Genomic DNA, 20,430 nt, shown 5'->3' on the forward strand with positions numbered 1-20,430 from the left:
TCAGTTTTGCACCAGGGCTGGTTACTGTGCCTGAAGATACAATTGATGTGAAGTGTTTTTAAAGCTGTAGTAATCACAATTCTTTAATTCAACAATGGATCACATGACTTCCCAACTCTATGGAGCATTTTAGCCACATTCAGCTCACTGTTTTTGGTTTTATGGCATACAAGCCTGCTGTTTTTGTCCAGTGTCATTGCTCTCATAAACTCTGTTTCCTGCTGCAAACAGGCATCTGTTTTTAAAAAAAACACTGTGTGCAACCAGGCCAAACAGACACAGTTAACGATTAGCTAATAAACACAGTGCAGCTTTCAGGACCTAAACAGCATGATGTTTACCTCAGGAGTTGATGGAGACAAAAAAAATCTTAAAGCTGAGTGAATATTGAAGTTATTCAGGTGGGCAGATACACAACTTGACACAAATGCTAACATTGCTCTGTATTTGCGAGTGGGCTACTGTTTGCCAACAACTTAAAATGTCAGTGTTGTGCTGACAGCTTGTTGCTGCCCCTGTGTGGCCAAAAAATCTATTAATTCAGTTCTGTTCTGTTCTGTTTAAAGCAAGTCCAGCTTTATTGCTTAATCATGTGGCCCTGTTTTACAGAACACAAGAAGGACTCAGCATAAAAAATCAAGTTTTAAGACCATCATTATTCAGTTATGTATGAAAGCCCATTCCGGCAGTTAAAGAAAAAATAAAAGATGAAAACTAAGCTTGATGAAAAAAAATGTTCTAATTATGAGATAAAAAGTCCCAATTATAAGATAAAAGTCCCAATTATAAGATAAAAAGTCACAATTATAAGATAAAAAAGTCAAAATTATGAGATAAAAAGAAAAAAAATGTAATGTATCTCACAAAATGTAATTCATACTTTTGACTTCATCTCATCATTTCAACCTTTTAACTTAACTTTAATTATTACTTTTTTTATCTCTCAGAATAACTTTTTATCTCATAATTATGATTTACCATTGGAATTTATAGCCTGCTTTTTTATGTTTTGATTTTCTTTAACTGGCTTCCATACGGTTTTGTGCTAATATGTTGTATATTCATAAATTACTGTACACTTTGCTTGAATGGGAAGAGGGTCCCAGAAGCTAACTTCTTCTATGTATATATATATATATATATATACATATATACTATATATATTAATAGTTAGATGTGGAATTTTCAAATAATTGTTAAATAGTTCAAAGTGATATAGTTAATTATTAATATTATTGTTGTTGTTGTTAATATTATTACTATTATTGTCATAATTAGTATCATCGTTATTATACTATTACTACTACTACTACTACTACTAATAATAATAATAATAATAATTATTATTATTATTATTATTATTGTTATTATTATCGCCATCATTATTATTGTTATTATTATGCCTCTCGTTCCTCCTGTGTAAACTTCCGGAAGAAGAAAAAAGAAGCGAGCACGACACCGGAAATGAAAGAAAAAAAAGAAGCTGAACCGTCAAAACATAAACAGAGCAGTCAACCTTGTGTGAACGCAGCTAGCTTGCTTTAAACCTATCTTTAACAAAAAAAAAGCTTTATGCACGCATTCCTCATGTCGTGTGTTCGCCTTCAGAGACGTCCCAGTCAAGGCACTTAGCTCTCTTGCTAATCAGTGAGGTGGAGAAAATAAATCTGCAGTAAAGATTAGGACTAAACTAAGAAGTACGCCTCGTCGGGCCTTCGAGTAGAGGTAACGCTAGCTGTGCTAGTTAGCCACTACAGGCTACGCTAGCTGCTTGCTTGCTCGCTTTTTTTTGACAGCCAGCTGTTGGGTCGTGAAACAGGACTGACAGCAGCTTTTTTAGTTTCGAGATTTGTTAGCCGCACGCAGCCTAGTTAGCATTAGCTCAGGTCAATAACAGTGACAGGTAGTCGAGCACTGCAGGGGACAATACACTTAGAAGATCTCAAAGCAAAATCGGGCATTACTCAGGCCTGTGAGACAGCTAGCATCGAGTTAGTTTGTTTATGTCGTTATGTGTAGCGGTAGGTAGGTGGTTAAAAATAGCTTGGCTGTTAGTTTTGGAGCTAACAGGTAACTTGTGTCACACGGTGCGGCGGTAGTTATCAACAGTTCTGCGAGTGCAAGCAGCCATGTCTGTGTATAATAACAGGTTGCTCCTCTTAATTTGAGCCCGATCATTTGTTAATATAAATGTTGTTTCTGTGTGTGGCACTCAAAGGTTCTCCCTCGGGTCGACGCAGGACAACGGAGACATAATGGCTGAAGCTGATGGCAAATCCACTGTGCTTAACGGTAAAGGATCAGTGCCAGAAAGTAACTATTTATACTGACCATAACTGTTTGAGCTGTCTTTGCTCTGTAGCGCTGACAGCTGATCAGAGGACATGTTTGCTTTTTACTAGGTGGTTCTGAAGATAAAGAATCAGGAGAGGATCAACACAAAGATGGGGGTGCCTCTGGAAGCAAAGAAGGACAAACAGAGTCTTCTTCTCAAGATGGTAACCACATCTTGTAGTCATGGGAAACCTCACGCTGCACACAATTTTCATTATAGTTGAAACTTTGCTTGAATATATTTTAATTATGTTAACATTTTTATCTTTACTGCTGGGATACTCTATTTTGTTTATCATTGTTGTAGTCTAATCTTCTTGAAATCTGTGCAGCCTGATATTACATTTTGCAGGAGAATTAATGCAGCAGTTGCAAACCTTTTGTCAAATCTCCCAATGAGACTCCAATGTCTTAACCTTTTCCTCCAAACCTCTGGCTTTCCCTATTTCTGTAGCTCCCAAAGAAACAGGAGAGGTGTCTGGAGACAAGCCTATGCCAGATGTGGAAGGAGAGACAGGGGAAAACAGAGAGGGAGAGGAGGAAGAAGACACAGACAGCATGGATGGCAGCGGTCTTTACTCTCTGACTGAGGACGGGGAAAGAGAGAGTGAGGGAGGCAGACGGGAGAGAGCAAAGGATAAAGATGGTGGGAAAAGGGCTGCCAGAAAGAGGAATAGACCTGGCGGCGGCACCAATCACTCCACCAGCTCAGACGACGATGAAGATGAGGACGATGAAGAAGAGCAGAAAGATGATGAAGAAGATGATGATGATGATGCCATGGAGGCATGGCTGTTAGCGGAGCTCCGTGACCTGAGTCGCCCTGTGTGGCGGGCGGTACCCTCACTGCGCTCCAGGGAGATCGGCAGGGACTCGCACCAGTTTGTGAGGCGTGTGTGTGGAGCCCGCGGTCTTGTGCAGAGGCTGGAGCTCCAGGGCCGCCTGGAGAGGCACACAGGCTGCGTCAACACGTTGCACTTCAACCCCTCAGGCACACGCCTGGCATCAGGCAGCGATGACCTGCGAGTGGTGATCTGGGACTGGGCCGTCCGCCGTGCAGAGCTGGAGTTTGACAGCGGCCATAAGAGCAATGTATTTCAGGTAAAGACAAAACCACAATGTTTAATTTTTGAGAGCAAAGAAGCAGATGGATTATGGAATAGAGTACAGTGCAACGATTAATCGATTAGTTTTCAACAATTGGCAAGTATTTTGATGATTGGTTAATCGGTTCTTTGATTCCAGCTTCTTCAAATGTGAAAATCTTGTTTTCTTTATTTCTCTTTTATGACAGTAAACTCAATATCTTTGGGTTGTGGACAAAATAAGATATTTGAGGACATCATATTGGGCTTTGGGAAACACTGAACAACATTTTGCACAATTTTCTGGCTTTTTATAGACCCAACAACTAATTGACTAATTGAGAAATGATCGACAAATTAATCAACAACAAATATAATCGTGATCTGCAGCCCTAGACTAGAGCTGATTAATGGTAAGAGGAATTTAACCAAAGGCAAAGAAATTTTAACACCATTAGTGATAGTGATACATTTATTTTAATCTTAATCTGCACAGGCAAAGTTCCTGCCTCACAGCGGGGACTCCACCTTGGCCATGTGTGCTCGAGATGGTCAGATCAGAGTGGCTGAGCTCTCTGCCACACAGCGCTGCAAGAACACCAAGCGGGTAGCACAGCACAAAGGGGCGGCACACAAGGTGAGTGTTTGCACTGAATGTGTGAATGTAAATGCTGAGGTATTTGTGCCCGCTGTGGTAGATCTATTTAAAACTCTGATAAACTGATGATTACACGTGTGTTTTTTCTACCTACTTTTGTTCTAGCTGGCCCTCGAGCCAGATTCCCCATGCTCCTTTCTGTCTGCTGGAGAGGATGCCGTGGTGTTTGGTATTGATCTGCGTCTAGACCGTCCCGCCAAGTAAATGATATCATTACTCAAGTTTACCAAGTGTAAATATAGTGAGGAATTGGGTTTCTTAACTGGCTAGCTTGTGCAATAGCTGGGCAAAATATCATAAACCACAAGAGGTATTGATACAACTCTGTCCTTTTAAGGCCACAGTTTGTAGTGTTGTTGCACAAATGTCCTGTCTTTTAGTCGTTCCTCTTTGCCAGATTTGGAAATGATTTTTCAAACTTTTCCCCTGCTGGAGCTAATACCTGTTTTTCCTTGTGTCTCCTTATGTTTGTGCTGCAGTAAACTGGTGGTTGTGAAGGAGGGTGATAAAAAAGTAGGACTCTACACCATCTTTGTCAACCCAGCAAAGACACAACACTTTGCTGTGGGAGGACGAGATCAGTATGTGAGGTACGGACCAGGTTGTAGTTCTAGTGCTGATTATTTCACAATGCAAATGGAAAATAGCTGTTAGTTCTTAATTCTTTTTCCTTTTTTTCTTTTTGTCACCGCACCCTGTTCAGGATCTATGACCAGAGGAAGATTAATGAGAACGATAACAATGGCGTACTGAAAAAGTTCTGTCCTTCACATCTGGTATCCAGCGAGTCCAAAACCAACATAACCTGCCTTGTTTATAGTCACGATGGCACAGGTAAAAAAACATGTTTAGAAAAATGTCATTTTAAATGTGCTAAAAAAACGTCATCTTACATAACATAAGCATGATTAAAGGAAGTTACAGGAAGTATGATCTATTTTTCTGAGATAAAAAACTTAGCTGCGCTTAGCTGCATCATTTCTGTATAATATAAAAGCCCATATCATGTTCCTCTTCCTTTAAAGGGAATTAAACAAATGGCCGTTTGACCTCTTTTGTCTGTGCAGAGCTCCTGGCCAGTTACAATGACGAGGACATCTACCTGTTTGACTCCAACCACAGTGATGGTGCTGACTACCGCAGGAGATACAAGGGACACCGCAATAATGCTACAGGTGTTACAGCAATCATTTATTACAGCACTAAAGTCGTGCCCTTTGAATCTACACACAGATTAAAAATCAAACTTATCAGCTGTAGTTGAACTAACCATGCATGTTGACTGATTGTTCTTGCTGGTGAGATTTGGCTGATGAAAAATTTGGGGTAATTCTTCCTGAGCATACACTCAGGACTGTAAGGAGACTGACACTGCATTATCCTCTCTCATCTCAACCTCTTTCTCACAGTGAAGGGGGTGAACTTCTATGGGCCGTGCAGTGAGTTCGTGGTCAGCGGCAGTGACTGTGGACACATCTACCTGTGGGACAAGTATTCTGCTCGCATCGTCCAGTTTATGGAGGGAGACAGAGGAGGAGTGGTGAGTCAGAGAGAGAGAATAATATAAGTTCAGGTCAAAGATGACTTGGAAAACACTCAGGTGGTTGGTAGTGTTCCTTCTGTAATCTCTTTGTCTTAGTGGCGATTATTTAGTATTTATTTTAGCTGCAGCAAGGAACTATATTTGATATTTTATGTGATTAAAAATGCACTGGTTTTACTAAATTGAGAGTTTTGCCGCTGAGGCATCCATCCCAAGAATATTCTCGGTAAAACATCCCTCATCTTCATTCATTTTCTCTAACCTTAACAACTACAGGTGAACTGTTTGGAGCCACATCCCCATCTGCCAGGTATGGCCACCAGTGGGCTGGACCACGACATCAAACTGTGGGCCCCCACAGCCGAAAACCCCACAGGACTCAAGGGCCTTAAAGAGGTATTTTGTTTTGCTCCATCTTATTCCATTCTGCTTTTTATATGTTTGGCCTTCTGTTGGTTTCAGCCCTTTTTTTTAAGAGAGACGGGGATGCATTGACACCACAGAAAACACAGTCTGTTTGATTTCAGAGCAAAGGTGGATCAGACAGATATATCTAACTAACCCAGTTTAACCTGTTCGTCTAAACCACTTATTTGGAAGTGAAAATGAAAGTGGATGTTCCTGAACTGTGCATTGTAACTGTCCATTGCAACAGTGTTACAGTGTAGTGCTGACTCTATTGTAATATATGTTTACAATGACTAGTTTGGGTCATAAATTATTGGGGACATAATTCAGCATAGAAATGATGGCAAAAAGTACAAGAGATAAAAGTCCAGGACATAAAACAAATAGTTTTATTAAATTTGCATATGTAATAACTTATCAGGAACATGCTGGCAGTGTGTGCATGTTCTTCTTCAACATATTCAGACCTGTAGTAAACAGTTTGTGGTGTTGTGTGTGTTTGTCAAGGTGATGAAGAAAAACAAGCGGGAGCGTGATGAGGACAGCGTGCGCCACGGCGACCAGTACGACACCCAGCTGCTGTGGTTCCTGATGAGACACATGAGGAACAGACGGCCTCCGAGGGTGAGCTCTCAAACACTTCAACAAACCTGAGAAGCATCGACTTTGTTCCTGGGAGCAGAGTGAAATGATGTGGTCATTTACCTGGCAGGAAGATACTATTGGTTGCATTATGGGAAATGTGGGATCCAGCTTTGTTTGTGCTTGACCTTTAGTAGCGACTGTTTCTTGCAAATTACTCAATTTAATGGTAATGTAATACTAAATTGCTAAAGATCCCCTTAGATATTATGCAGGATGAGCATGTAATATACTTGCATTACAGTCTATTGTCTGTGGTTTTTGTCTAATGAAAACGGGAGCCCATAAGGAAGCTGTCACTGTTTACATGTGACTACTAGTGTGGTTACGTTACAAAGGCAGGAAAGAGGAAGACTGCAAGCTAGCAAACATGGATGTAAAGAATGCGCAATTTAAAACATTGGAAAAAAACATTATAAGGAAGGAAATGCATTGAATATTTTAAGCCTCAAGGGCCCTTTTTACACAGAGCCTGCACATTAGAGTGCTGCATAGGTGACAAATTTTTGTAGGCCATCTCAGAAGTGCAAAAATAAATGCTATCTTATTCCTGGGATTTAGGAATCATTAATGCGGTACTCTGTGCAGCTGCATGAAGGACCCTTGTTTTTGAAGGCTTTGTTTATTTACACTTAACAAAACAACAGAGGTATAATGCTGCCCCCGGTAATGGTTTTGGATAGCATGCCAGCATTCATGGCAATAACAACAATCTACCTCCTCATAGCGGTTGATCTCGTCCTCTGCTTGAAGGGTGGGGAGCTCCTGGACCTTGTATTGTCTCCCCAGTTTGCAGACATTTTATTTGCTGTTCCTGTTCTTTGAGTTCGCTCCTTTTTTAATCTCCTGGTTGTGGGTCGCACACATTAACATGTCGTCAGAACGTCACACCTCTGTCCTGTCCTGCCGCCCTGCCGGCTGGCTCTTTTTGCACACATGTCGATTCAGCTGTTACTATCTCTGCTGCCGGCTCAGAGTTGGAACTACAATGACCCCCGTTCTGTTTATGTACATTTTGTCTTTATACACTGAGCGGCAAGGCAGAATAAAGGTGCAGCAGTCCCACCTGGAATAGGCTGTGTGAAAAAGGACTAATGACATAAACATGACAATTTGATATTGCTCTGGTTATCTGAAGGCAGAGTGTCTTGAAAGGAAATGTAGAAAAATCTGTATTTTTTGCCTTGAAAATGGACGAGTACAGTTTCTAACATTAGGGACAATGTTGGCAAGATGTTTGCACACTCATTGCAAAAATAGTCTCATTCTTATCTTTCTCCATTCTTCTCTTTTTTTGTCTCGATACAGGCCCGCCGTGAGGGTGCAGAGCCAGACACAGATGAGTCCTGGAGCTCTCCAGATTCCTCTGATGAAGAGGAAGGAGGTCCAGACCACGTCCAGTGCATGTCCTCCTGAGCAACACACATACATACTTAGACACACACACACGCACATATAGACATACATACATACATACATACACACTTTATTGCCCATGAATTGATGCACATAGGCAAGCACTATTGACACACTGGCACACTCAAATACTGACGAGCCACAGACTTGTTTTTCTTTCTGTTTTTTTTGACACACATACAAACTCAAACAGATAAACACACACATATACGTAAACATAGTTTTGAAGCAGAGTGACAGACGCTTAACGCCTGGTTTCCCAGCAGTTGTGTGTGCGCAAATGGCGCGACTACAGACTGCGTACACACTTCCAGAATCCTGATTTTTGAGAATTGTACAAAGAGGTTTAGTGAGTGCTTTACATCCCTATAAACCACTTGGAGGCCCTTGCTTGTCCATACATTATCTAATATGCTCTGCCTAACCCCAGAACTACGTACTGTGCGTGTATGGCAACAAGCACCTCCTCTTTAGGCGCCCTGTAGGAAGCTATACATCACCAGCACACAACCTCCCCTCTCTCTTAGTAACACACCTCTTGCTCTGGAGCTTTCTGTGCTGATGAGGAAGGGTGTAGTTCCCTCAAACTCATCCCCTAAATGTGACTCCCTTTAAGATTTGAACTTATAGAGGGGAAACCCCGGTGCCCCCTCACTGTATCGCCCCAGTCTCATACTCATTTCTGGCCCTGAGCTTGTGCAGCTAGTTGCATTTTTCTCTCCGAGGACTACTAAAATCCCTACATGCTGCATCAACCTACATGCTGCCTCTCAGCTACTCCCTCCCTTCCTCTCTCCATCACTGCCCCCTCCCCCCCCTCACTGCTGAGTGCACTTTGAATCAGGGATGCTTTAGTTTGAGACACAGACAAAATCGTGCACTGAGTATGTGATTTTTCGGGGGGAAGAGCTGTTGTCTCGTCTTGGAAAACCCACAGTGAAGTTTAGTTTAATTCTTATAATTTTTTGAGTGGGGGGGGGGATGTTTTGCACTTGAGCGTTTTTCGACAAAGGAAGAGGTTTCTTTAGCTTCCACCAGCCTGTCCTTTTCCTCTTGCTTCCTCTTCTTCCTTCCTCACTTTTCACCCTGACACCCATCTTTGAATGGGAAAACTTCGGTTCACCTCTCATGGAAACACAGAGGTAGATGGTGTTTAGCATGTGCATATAAGGACTGATGTTGGGCTCTGTTGGGGAACTGTGTAGTTTTTTGAAGAGCCAGAACCGACCTGGATCAAACCATAATTAAAAGACTGCCCATGTGCCAATCAAGATTGGACTGATAAAGGACTCCACTTGCTCATGTGGTTCCTTTTAAAGTCCTTCTGTGATGCTGACAGTCTCAGATCAATCACGGGCTTACATTTTCAGTTTATTTGAACCAGGTCGTATGTTGGCAGCCAGCGCACCACTTGGGGGGATACTTCTGTCTGTGCTGTACGAACATTGGCTCACAGAGGAGGACAGAGGGGAGCGGTAGGGTCAATATGCTTGCCAGTCATTTGTTGTGTGAGAGCGATAAAGTCCAGCTTTTCTCATTTTCTATGAGAACTCTAGTTAGTTGAATTTATATGTACATATATAAATATATATTAAAACTGTAAAAAACAAAAAAAAAAAACTTTAGCAAATGCTGTTTGACTTCAAAAAAGAAAAAAAAAGATGTCAAAACATTTGATTGGTATTGATGCAGAGTTTATATTCTATATGAGGACAAAGTACTTTTAAAATCCAGAGAAAAACAATGTTGACTTGAGGCACCATTTTTGTTCAGTTTTCCCTTTTATGAATGACATCTCTCTGTTATGAACAGAACCGCTATTGAGTATTCAAATTCAAGTATTAAAGTTATGATTCTCTTTCTTGTTTGAGAAGAAACAAACTGTATTTCCTTTCTAGATCATAATCCATCATTTGAGACAGTTGTATTCAGATTTTCCCACTGGTTATTTTTTGGCATCTTGTATACATAATAAGGCTTTTGATGAACAATTTCTTTTCAACCACTGCCTAATGTTGCGTTCCACCAGGTCAGTTGGAAATCTGTACGATTCGTGCAATAAACAAAAAGACAGTGCATTTGATGTTCTTGTCATTCTATGGTCTTGCTGTCTTGTGTTCTTGTATGTATTAATTCATTTATTGATTGACATATGGGGCCATGAGGTCCTATTCTTTGTCTGTGGAGATGTTTGTCACCAGTTTTCTCAAAGCTCTTCATAACAGAAAAATAATTCACACATCTTTTTCATGAGCCAAGAGTATAGGTATAGGAAAGGGACGAGTAGACCAGAAGTTGCAAGCAAACTCCTGCACGACATTTCGCTACTAGACAGTCAGGCAAATTTGGCTGATGGAGGTCTAATAAATAATGTATGAATAAATGTACTTTTAGAAGTTAGACTGAAGGAGTTCACATGCAACTTTCTCAAATTTCTTTCCATGAGTGATGTCTTTTGAATAATTAAAGTGCTAGATGTTCTGTGCCATATTAGTTTATTTTCAACAGTTTGTTTGCACGTCCATTAAGTATTCACAGAAGTGACAGACTTAAGACAAGAATCATTAAAATCTGTGCAGCCAAGATGTTCTGATTTTTAATCTCGAGTTTTGAGCCCCAGAAACAATGGCTCCTACGTTTCCCATAATGCAAGCCAAAAGCATCTTTTGTGAGACCATCCCTGTGTTGCAAAGGTCTTATGTGGGCTGCTGTGGCTCAGGAGATAGAGTGGGCTGTTCATTAGTTGGAAGGTCACTGGTTCAGTTCCCCAGGGTGCATGTCAAAGTATCCTTGACTAAGATATTGAACCCCAAATTACTTGCAATGAGCAGGTTGGCACCTTGCATAGCAGCCTCTGCCATCAGTGTGTGAATGTGAAAAGTGTTGTAGAGCCCTTTGTGCAGTCAGGCTCTTTCTATTAACAATAATACTCTAAGCCCAAACCAAAATCACTGAGAAACAGATTATTTTCTAAGACTTTGAAATACAGTACATACACATTACTTTCCCCAAAAACAGTAGTGATACCTTGTGAATAATTCTTATAAAAAGGACAAATGCTTGCTTTACAATTATTCCATCTTTAGAAAGTCTTCTTTCATGCATAGAAAACTAAAAGAAAACATTTCAAGACATGTCAGTATAGATAATTGGTTTAGCTCCTTCAGTTTCAGGGTCCTGTTATTGTGCATGCCTGCTCATTGTCACTGCTCGAGTAAAACAGAGTGATTGTCAAAGTCATTAGTGGCACTTGTGCTGTTTCTACAAGGTCTGCTCTGGAAAAAAGTGCTCATCTCTGCTGATTAATGACAAAAACTTGACAAATGATCGCTACATAATGTTTTTATTCAACAGATCTTGGGAATGGGAATTTAAACTCCATATATGTTGGCAGTGAAACCATAATTGCCCACACTTGTTATCAGTCACACAATGTATCCATCCTGGATCTGACAACCTCGTTTCACACAAACAAAACTGACAAAAAACAAAAGTTAACCTGTACAAACAGAGGTGTCTGATCTATAAATCTCATCATGGTGTATTTTCTTAGTTAGAGAACCTGAACTGATGTGCACAGCTGTAAACTAGTTCTCCTGGCTGGTGTTTAGAACAAGACATGAGCCACGAAAATACATCCGCACACTTTCTGACACCACAAAGTGAAACTGAAGAGATTTCAAAACAAATATACACAGCTTCTTTCTCACTACTCAGACATATCGTGCCATCTCTCTCATTCATCACACCAAAAATAATACAGGACAGCAGATGAAATATGAAAACCAGAACGATCGAGTACAAATGCAGCACGAAGAGCCCTTTACAACTCATTCCAATTAAGAAAAGTCAAATATGATTACTTGATTTGATTTTTTTCCTTGTAATATAAATGAAACAAACAGATTTTGGAATGAGTTGCTTATTTATACAGTAAGCCAGTTTAAATCTCCAAACCGCAGGCAGTGACAGTCCAGCCTGTCACAACAGCTGTGCTTGGGCATGGAGGAGATGTAATCCAGCCTATCAAATACAATCCAGCATGACATCGTACAGACATAAATATTAAAAGAGGCACTATCATGGGCTTTCTCTTGTTGCCTCATTTATGCTAATGTGCGCACACACAAAAATCACACTGATAAGAATCTGAAGGCAAAGTGTCAGTGGGTTATTCCTTGTACTCCAGAAACTGCTGCAATCTTTTTCTGTGCTCTGCAGACATCTGAATGGCACTGAGGATTAGAAAATACATACATGGAAAAATTAGTATACTTGGCGTATTTTTTTTTTAGCATTTGAAGAAATTCCATTTTAAATGTCCAGCCTTACTTTAAATGATCTCCAAACGTGGTTGTTATCCTGTAGATGGCAGTCTTGAGAGTGGCCCTGAGAGCAAAGCGCAGTGTTTTGTGAGTGGAGTCTCCCATGCTGCCCGTCGACCTGACTGGTTTACTGGAGGCATGGGGCAGCTTGAAGTGTCGATCTACTGCCTGAAGACAAGGAGGACACAACGTAAGAGGTGTCAGTGGACACACAATGCAAAACAAAAACATAATCATTTTGTTCCATATGCACAACAGTGACAGTGAGGCAATTGTTGGCAATGAAATTCTTGTTCTCAGGCTCCCTCCAACAATGCTGGAAGCACAAATTATATGAAGAGAAAATCAAGCAAGTAAAAAAAAAACAACACCAACATAAGTTAAAATATAGGAGTAAAATATATGTGAAACAGAATCGACCAAAACATAATACTGCGATAGACTTATGTACAGTGGTGATAAAATGAATAAGTTGTGAAAGGGTAAATATTGGCAATAACTGAATCGTGATGAATGTGCTCCTTGTCAGAAGGAGCTTGCTGATCAATACAATGAGAAATGTTAAGTTGATAAACGCTACAACACTGGACTTTCTACATGGCTACTCACCACATACGTATAAAGGCCAAGTAGGTGAAGGAAATGAGTTTTGATTTTTGAGGTTTTTTTTAGACTGACTTCCTTTTAACTCTCTCAAGTCTTTGCAAGCAAAGTACTGTTCGATTGCTGTTTCTTTACAAGGTACAAAGTTCAGTGCAGGGTTTGTATTTAACCACAGAGTGGTGTGCAAAGAAAATTCACACACACTTAGTACAAGACAGCTGGGCTATGACATCTGATAACAGGCAGTTTTTTTTTTTTGTTTTGTTTTTTTTTTTTTTTAAATTGTAGCTGCGCCAATATGTGCTCTCAGGGCAGCTGCAGTAAACCACGACAACTAACCTCTTGTAAGACCAGCATGCAACCGAGAATGCTGGGTAGTGTTGTCTGTACAACCCCAAACTGGTCTTCTGAGAAGGAGGCTTGAACAAGGTAAGACAGCCCTGAAGGGGGATATTAGAAGACATAGTCACATAGATATTAAATCAACAGGTGCCATGCATATCAAATAAACATTAAGTCCACCATCTCTTCGTACCTTCTAAAGCCCAGATGTGAGCCTGGCTGTCTGCAAACAGAGCTTGACTGGAGGCTTCTGGAAGCTGAAAGAGATGATGTTAACTAGTACGAGTTCTCTAGTGAACAGACAGATGCACATTTACAATAGACTAATGATTTCGGTTGGCGGTTAGACGGACACATTTTAGTGAGGCTACGCTACAACATGCATGCAAGATCAAAGGAAGCTACATAAACCTCACAGAGCAAAGCAGACTAACCAAACAAGTTTCTACAAGGAAATACTGTGAGGCGAATGACATAATTACCCAAAAACTGATTAGAACAAATAAAGTTTTAATAACCAAGAGACTTGCAAGACACGTGTGTTACACAACTCCTTACCTCAAGCTTTTAAAGTAATTAGCAAGGCTCATTCTAACAGCTAGATGGGTGGAAAAGAGCTACATTACTAATGTCTGAATTAGTGATAGCTGCAGGGGAAGGTTGCTGGATTTGGTCAAACCCAAAGTGGAAATCTACTGTTAGTTTAGAGCATGCAGGGAGCCCAACAGTGTTCAGAAGCCTAAAGAAGACAGCATGCACATGCCACACGTCCTTACCTTGTTAAACAAATACATTATCAGCACCCGCTTTGCCAAGAAATTTTTAACCTGAATGGGACAGTTAAGTGTCAATTTATTTTGCCTCCAAAACTTCACATGAAAAATGTTACACAGTTCAATAAATATTGGCTTTTTCACACTTAACCCTTGGCTAAGATCACCACAACAGAGCATCTGAGAGCGGAGGATGTGACCTTTATTTTTTAAAGTAGATAAATTAACTTAATTTTACCGAGTCACAGTTCTTGCCATTGATTAAGTCCATTTGTAGTATATCTTTTAATTTTAATTAGAAATGGAGGAACAGTCATTATGAATTTGCATTGCAATTTTATAGGCACTTCTCTGGTTTCATCTCTGAAGCACTCTCTGGTGCCAACACAGAAGTGACTGGCGCACTTAAGCTGTTAATAAGGAAAGTAGTAAAAATAATCTTTTATCGAAAAAGTATTGATTTCATATTTTCATATTTCTAAAATTCAAAACATTATTTTATCTAATAAAATGTTCTGCTTCAGTTCATATTTATTGGTTTTAAACCAATCAAAAAAGTATTTTCACTGCTCAACTGTTTGCTCTCCTGCTTGCCACACGATAAAGGAGGCACACAATTGTGTAATATTACAACAGTAAATTACTTAAGTAGTAAGAAGAAAAAGATAAAAATAATCATATTATGTATCTGCATTTAATCTGATTTATCACTCTATTCAAATGAGATTTTCTGATATGTTTAAATTTTTATTAGGGTCAAATTAAAACCTCAAGAGAAGCTTTGTATGTAAATAAATGACATTTGGTTCAGCCCTACTAATATCGATAATGTAACAAGACAGAAGTACCTGTTCTTTTCTGTTTTGGAGGAACTGAGCGAGGAGACTTGGTTTGGATGGTTCCTGCTTGGGACTGGGAACTGAGGCAGGGGATGATTGAGGACTGCCATTGACCTGTGAATCTGAGACAGAGGCCAGATCACAAATTACAAAGCTGGATTCACAGATATCTATCTTTCACCTATCTGCTACTAATGGCATGACACCTGACCCATTAACATGTTAACATCATGCCATGCCAGAAGTTCTAAAACATCTATAACAGCTGAATGTAGCTGATTAGCTTAGTAATTTAAGGTGAAAATACATACAGCATATACAATGACTTAAGTTATTAACATTAGTTTCAGAGGTCTAAAGAAAATCAAAAAGAAACAACACAAGAAGCCAAAAACCTCTTGGCATCATTAAAGGGGATGTCATGCTCCCCATTACCGTGTACACACAGTATTTAACATTGTGTATTGAAAATAGTCTTGAGGCACCAAGTCTGCACAAGCGCTGGCTGCTAATCATGTTTGTCAGCTCTATTTTGCTCAAATTGGACCTTTAAGTATCTGTATGAATTGATTGACCAGGTGTCTTCCATTGGCCTCCTCTCACCTGTGGAGGTTGACCAGAGTTTTGGGCCTCTCCTCATGACGTGTGGGCTCTGCACTGTGCCGAACCACGGCGAGCATTGTTCCACAGGAGCAGTAAGACGCCGCAGGGCTGGAGAAGCAAAAGGGCTGTCCAGGTCAGGAGTGAATGGTGCTGTCAGAGGGCTCCGTGGGGTGCCAACAACAGAGCGTGCAAAGACCGAAGCTGGAGTTTTCATCAGTAAATTGGGCCTCGGGCTCATCAGATCTTCTGTACCTGAGGTTACTTTTAAGAAGAAAAGAGTCGGTAAGAGAGGATAAAGAGGACTGGTCATAAAAAAATTCAGTGTATTTGTGTTTTATAGTAACATACCTGATGTCTCAGATGAAGTCTTCCTTTCACTCCCAGTAGACAATGATTTGGCCCTGCCATTGGTTGCAACAGTGTCATGATAGGCTACAAGTCTCTGGGTCAGATCAGTCAGCATAGACAGACACTCCTTACTGATGGCATTCCAGTTATGAGGATGGCCACCTGGGAAGGTCAAATGTACATTTTGCATTTGTTTGTAAGCTACATACATACACTCTAAATATCTGAACCGTGTCAAGATTTATTTTAAACATGAAAAGTCAACAACTGTTCTAGCAAGGACATCCCGTCTATGTAGACAACCTAACAGACCTGGCTGACTCAGACTGAAGACCTCACAGCGTCTTGATGGGGAGTGTTGAGACAGCAGAGCCAAGTCCTGCAGAGCTAGGAACTACAATTTGGGAAAAGACAAGTTTCAACACCCACATGTGATGATCGGTAAGCTCAGAAAGAGAGAACTTGAACTTAAAAAGATTCTAATTATGTGTTTTAGCTACCTTCAATATCATTGGCTGCTTCTCAGTAAGAACTTTAGCAAGACACTGGTGGGCATCCTCGGTAAAAGATGACTGCACAGGAAAACTGTACAGCTGCAGATACAAGGAAAGACATTAGACAACATATTACCTTAAAGTCAAGACCCTGAAAAATTACTTTGACTGTTCGCTTGAGATTAATTCTGAGACATTCCCCATGAATAATAACAGTTACATCTGGTGCTCTTCTTGAACATTCAAAGCAATGACAACATTGCCCCCTAGTGTCTCTAAACTGTTAGGAACAAAATAAAGTCTTTGCAACACAATACTCGACTACAGCCACAGATTGGAATCAGTTTTGATTACCAGAACTTGGCTGAGCCCATGAAATTTCATCAGCTGGCACTTTGATCTTTGGTTACATGGTAATCTGTAGCCTGAGGATGTGCTCAAGTCAGGTACAACAATGCTGATCGAATAGAAAACCAGAATTTACAACAAGATAAGTGAAACAGAAGGAAGGGAAAAAATAAATGCAGAAATTCCCTTCCTATAGCACTATAAAAGCTTTAGTTTTGCAATATAAGGAATAGTATACATTTTGTCTTTTATTGATACATACCTCAGTGACAAAGATCCTAAAGAGCACCAGTGTGATGTGCCACGTGAAGAGGAGGAAGCTGGCACTGATCCACAGGTGGTAGAGCAGGGAGAGGTCCAGCAGTCCAGCTATGCTGTCAAGAGGATGGACAGAGCTGCAGGTGGAGAACAAACACAAATACATTAATTCAGTTCAATGTATCATGCCAGGAAGTACCACTCTGCGGTGGGGCAAAACAATAAAACAAGACCATTTGTTTAATCGTATATAAACACACAATCTTTACTGACCTGTTTAGGTAAAGGTTCAGTGTTTTACAAAACCAAGCTTTTGGAATGTATCCTGTGAACAAAAAAGAAAAGAAATATTTTGTACCTTCCAATAACTTTGCATAAAAAGACAAGGGGAAAATATAGATCTCAGAGCTCAGATACAAAAATTGAATAAATAAAAGCATATCTATGGAGGTAGAGGAGCTCTGTGTTACGTTTCATTTGTAAACAGAGTTCACTTACCCAAAAAGAAATACACAACAATGTAGTTCCTGACAGAGTAAAGTGCTTGAGTGGCGCTGCACTTCACCACCAAAGGTAGAGCTCCCTTAAAGCGAAGATATTTGTATTGCTGGGGAAGAATAACAATAAATAAATGAACATCAAAGCTGATGATGAACTGCTATTTAAAAGGAGTGTGCCAGTTACTGTGTTTTTGTAAAGTTTGGGTCAGACTGTGTAGCTGGATGTATCAGGGCTTAAGAAACCTGCATGTTGATTGGCCGAAGTGTAAAACAGATTTATGTATAAACAGAGGCCGACACTAAATGACTACAAAAAACACTCTTTAGATTTTACACTAAGACATTCAGGCAAAGGTATGTTTTAAAAATATTCAGTTTTTGCATCATCACATACCTGAACAGTGTGGAAAGAGACATAGTTCATGTTATGGATCACACCGAGCAGACTGTAAGAGAATCCAACAAAGGCTCCAGCCAGCAGAAGGATGAGGTGATACTCATTAAGACACATCTGAGATGAACTGTCACTGTTGGAAACAAACTCAGCCAATTAGACTACTTTTGAAGCATGTACAGCTCAACAGTTGTATGCAGTAGCTACTTACCCATCACTCTGTGGGCAACTGTAGCCAAGTGTTTCATATCTGCCCCCGATGGTGATGGCGCAACACCAAGCCACGACTATTCCCATGATACAGTGGACCACGGAGTTGACAAGCTGACGAGGGTGGAGTAGCTGACCCAACAGGGCGATTTTAGAGCACGCAATAGTTGGTATGACTGAACAGAAACAGAACAAACAACAGAGTTACAACCAATGACTAACATGTGTACTTATTTTGATAACTAGACACTGTTCCCAACACTGCGGGTAAACTTGACTCAACAGTGACAAGGAGTGCAATTAAAGCAATGTACAAACTGATTGAGTGGGTAACATTTTACTGTGTGGAAAGCGGTTCCGAAATGATTAATTAAAACTGAAATCAATGTCACTCAGGCAATCAATTATTTTAGTCAGATAAGATACTTAAAATATCAAAAGGTTTCCTAATTACACTTATACAAATACATAGAGTTCCTTTTATTCTGGTTCATATAATTATACATTTTACTTTTATTCATGGATGACATAAGTGGCGTATTTTTAAACATTACTTGGGTGTGTCATGACTTGTTAAAGACATTTGCAACATATGCAGACTTCATTCCTTTTTTATTAGCTACACTTCTATTGAATTCAGATATCAGTTTGATTTGTTTAGTGTATATAAACCCTGAAATGATGTGCTGGTACAATGTATCTTTGCTCTGCTAATCTGAAAGCCCACTTAACCAGTAATTGGAAGACCCTGTCAATCACCAAACATCCTTCAAGACAAAGCCAGATGTGAGTAAACAGTAACAACCAGTGTCCTGCCACTCACCTGTATAATACTCCAGGTTCAGGAACCCAACCATGAGGATTACTCCACACAGCAGGATTAATGAGAAGACGGCACTTGCACTCGTTAAGAGGGACAGGCATTCTGCATGTAAAAACAGTCTAGAGTAAGATTCATACAATTTCAGGTGGCGATGAGTCAAATCTCAAAATGAACGAGATGACTGACCTGATATCGTCTGAATGGGGTGGAAGAGACTGAACCTGCCGAGGATCACAAGAGCTGCTGTGATGGGTCCCAACAACAGAACAGCCCAGGCAATACTGGCCGCAGCTCTCCAGCAAATCACCTGAACAGTCAGTCATTGTTATATACAAAAGGAAAACACACTGATTACAGAAGCTGTTTAGACTATGACATTCAAAAGTGCTCAGATTTCACAGAATATTTTTGATCCCCAAAAATAATACGACACATTTCATTTGACTTTTAGTGCATATCCATGTCCATGTGTATGTGTATGTGTATATGAACCAATATCCCTAACTAATTTTGAGTAGTGTATACATTTTCTGGAAATGTATAAACTAGACGATCATTCTGCTTATCAAGAAAACAATTGTCAGATTGAGTCATAATTAAAATAATTGTTTGCAGCCACGGGTCATCGTTTTCTCTGTTCCTCTGCAGTATAAATCACTGAGTATATATACTTTTAGTGTGTATATACACAGCACATTTTCGAAAGACACCCAGTTTTGGTTACTTAAACATCTTGAGACAGTCTCTTTTTTTAAAAAATTGCCTATTTAGCTGCTTGATGTTAATAATTTGATCATTCTTATGGATGAATCATATTTTACGTAAACAAGTCGATTACGATTATTTTTTAAATGACTTTCTGCCCAATTTAATTAATTAAAAACTATCGCATATTAACAGAAAACCTTGACAACTCTATGCTGATATGTCAGGATATATTTCAACGATCTTTTGTCTAACTTTATATAGCTAGCAGTCATTTTGTAAACAGCTATTGAACTTGATAACCTTTATTTTTCACTTTCTTCTGTATTGTAACCAAATATATTCATACATCGCTATTTTTTTAGCATAATTGTACTTTCCTTTTTTGTTCTGTTACGTTTTTATATTGTTGTGTCGTTCAACAAAAACTGAAACAAACCTTAGCTACGCTTAAGTTAGCCAACTAGCATAAACAGACAAGTTAGCACGCTAGCACTCGCGATACATTTATTTCATTATGAATGAAGAATTAAGTTTAGAGACTCACCTTGCGAACAAACCAACAACTTTGTTCTGTAGAAAACATGTTCTTGGGATGGATGGAGAGCCACACACCGATAATAATCTCTTTGGCTCTCCTGCTGTCAAACTATTTTTCCACTGAGTTTCCCATATCGCGCCACATGCATTCAAAGGACCTCTGAAGGACCCCGATTAAAAGTTGTCCGTGTTGCTGCCTGCTGCCAGAGTCGCAGCTACACAATTTTAGTTTAGGAAGC

At 39.9% G+C, this 20,430-nt stretch overlaps 2 protein-coding genes across 3 annotated transcripts; one reads left to right on the forward strand and one right to left on the reverse strand.

Moving 5' to 3' along the window:
• The first annotated feature begins 1,482 nt into the window (after positions 1 to 1,482).
• On the forward strand, positions 1,483 to 10,169 carry dcaf8 (DDB1 and CUL4 associated factor 8). Of its 2 annotated transcripts, none has more exons than XM_073490880.1 (13): positions 1,483 to 1,725; positions 2,219 to 2,292; positions 2,403 to 2,498; positions 2,789 to 3,435; positions 3,916 to 4,056; positions 4,183 to 4,277; positions 4,557 to 4,667; positions 4,781 to 4,911; positions 5,145 to 5,252; positions 5,487 to 5,617; positions 5,897 to 6,016; positions 6,536 to 6,652; positions 7,979 to 10,169. In XM_073490880.1, the coding sequence occupies exons 2-13, from the start codon at positions 2,256 to 2,258 to the stop codon at positions 8,084 to 8,086; spliced, it is 1,842 nt and encodes a 613-aa protein (XP_073346981.1). In that variant the 5' UTR covers positions 1,483 to 1,725; positions 2,219 to 2,255; the 3' UTR covers positions 8,087 to 10,169. The 2 variants fall into 2 exon arrangements, with proteins under 2 accessions (XP_073346981.1, XP_073346980.1); XM_073490879.1 differs by having other exon boundaries at positions 1,637 to 1,725; positions 2,219 to 2,313; positions 7,979 to 8,186.
• Positions 10,170 to 11,413: 1,244 nt separating this feature from the next.
• ndc1 (NDC1 transmembrane nucleoporin) lies at positions 11,414 to 20,360 on the reverse strand. The gene is made up of 18 exons (XM_073492135.1): positions 20,199 to 20,360; positions 19,133 to 19,253; positions 18,947 to 19,048; positions 18,125 to 18,299; positions 17,914 to 18,046; positions 17,518 to 17,626; positions 17,293 to 17,344; positions 17,024 to 17,156; positions 16,420 to 16,512; positions 16,232 to 16,313; positions 15,920 to 16,081; positions 15,572 to 15,832; positions 14,978 to 15,090; positions 14,133 to 14,183; positions 13,550 to 13,613; positions 13,354 to 13,454; positions 12,419 to 12,579; positions 11,414 to 12,321 (listed from the first exon to the last, which is right to left on the reverse strand). The coding sequence occupies exons 1-18, from the start codon at positions 20,235 to 20,237 to the stop codon at positions 12,258 to 12,260; spliced, it is 2,016 nt and encodes a 671-aa protein (XP_073348236.1). The 5' UTR covers positions 20,238 to 20,360; the 3' UTR covers positions 11,414 to 12,257.
• Positions 20,361 to 20,430: the final 70 nt, after the last annotated feature.

This window comes from Pagrus major, chromosome 21 (assembly GCF_040436345.1).
Source record: "Pagrus major chromosome 21, Pma_NU_1.0".
NCBI classification, from domain to species: Eukaryota; Metazoa; Chordata; class Actinopteri; order Spariformes; family Sparidae; genus Pagrus; species Pagrus major.

What these genes read in the sequence shown, in the direction of transcription:
- dcaf8 (XM_073490879.1), top strand. Translation starts at nt 2,256, where the DNA reads ATGGCTGAAGCTGATGGCAAATCCACTGTGCTTAACGGTAAAGGATCA. An exon ending in ATAAGAGCAATGTATTTCAG is followed by an intron (nt 3,436 to 3,915) that starts GTAAAGACAAAA and finishes TAATCTGCACAG; the next exon opens with GCAAAGTTCCTGCCTCACAG. An exon ending in GGACGAGATCAGTATGTGAG is followed by an intron (nt 4,668 to 4,780) that starts GTACGGACCAGG and finishes CACCCTGTTCAG; the next exon opens with GATCTATGACCAGAGGAAGA.
- ndc1 (XM_073492135.1), bottom strand. Translation starts at nt 20,237, where the DNA reads ATGTTTTCTACAGAACAAAGTTGTTGGTTTGTTCGCAAG. An exon ending in TCTCTTTCCACACTGTTCAG is followed by an intron (nt 17,627 to 17,913) that starts GTATGTGATGAT and finishes ATTCTTCCCCAG; the next exon opens with CAATACAAATATCTTCGCTT. An exon ending in AGCAGCCAATGATATTGAAG is followed by an intron (nt 16,314 to 16,419) that starts GTAGCTAAAACA and finishes CCCAAATTGTAG; the next exon opens with TTCCTAGCTCTGCAGGACTT.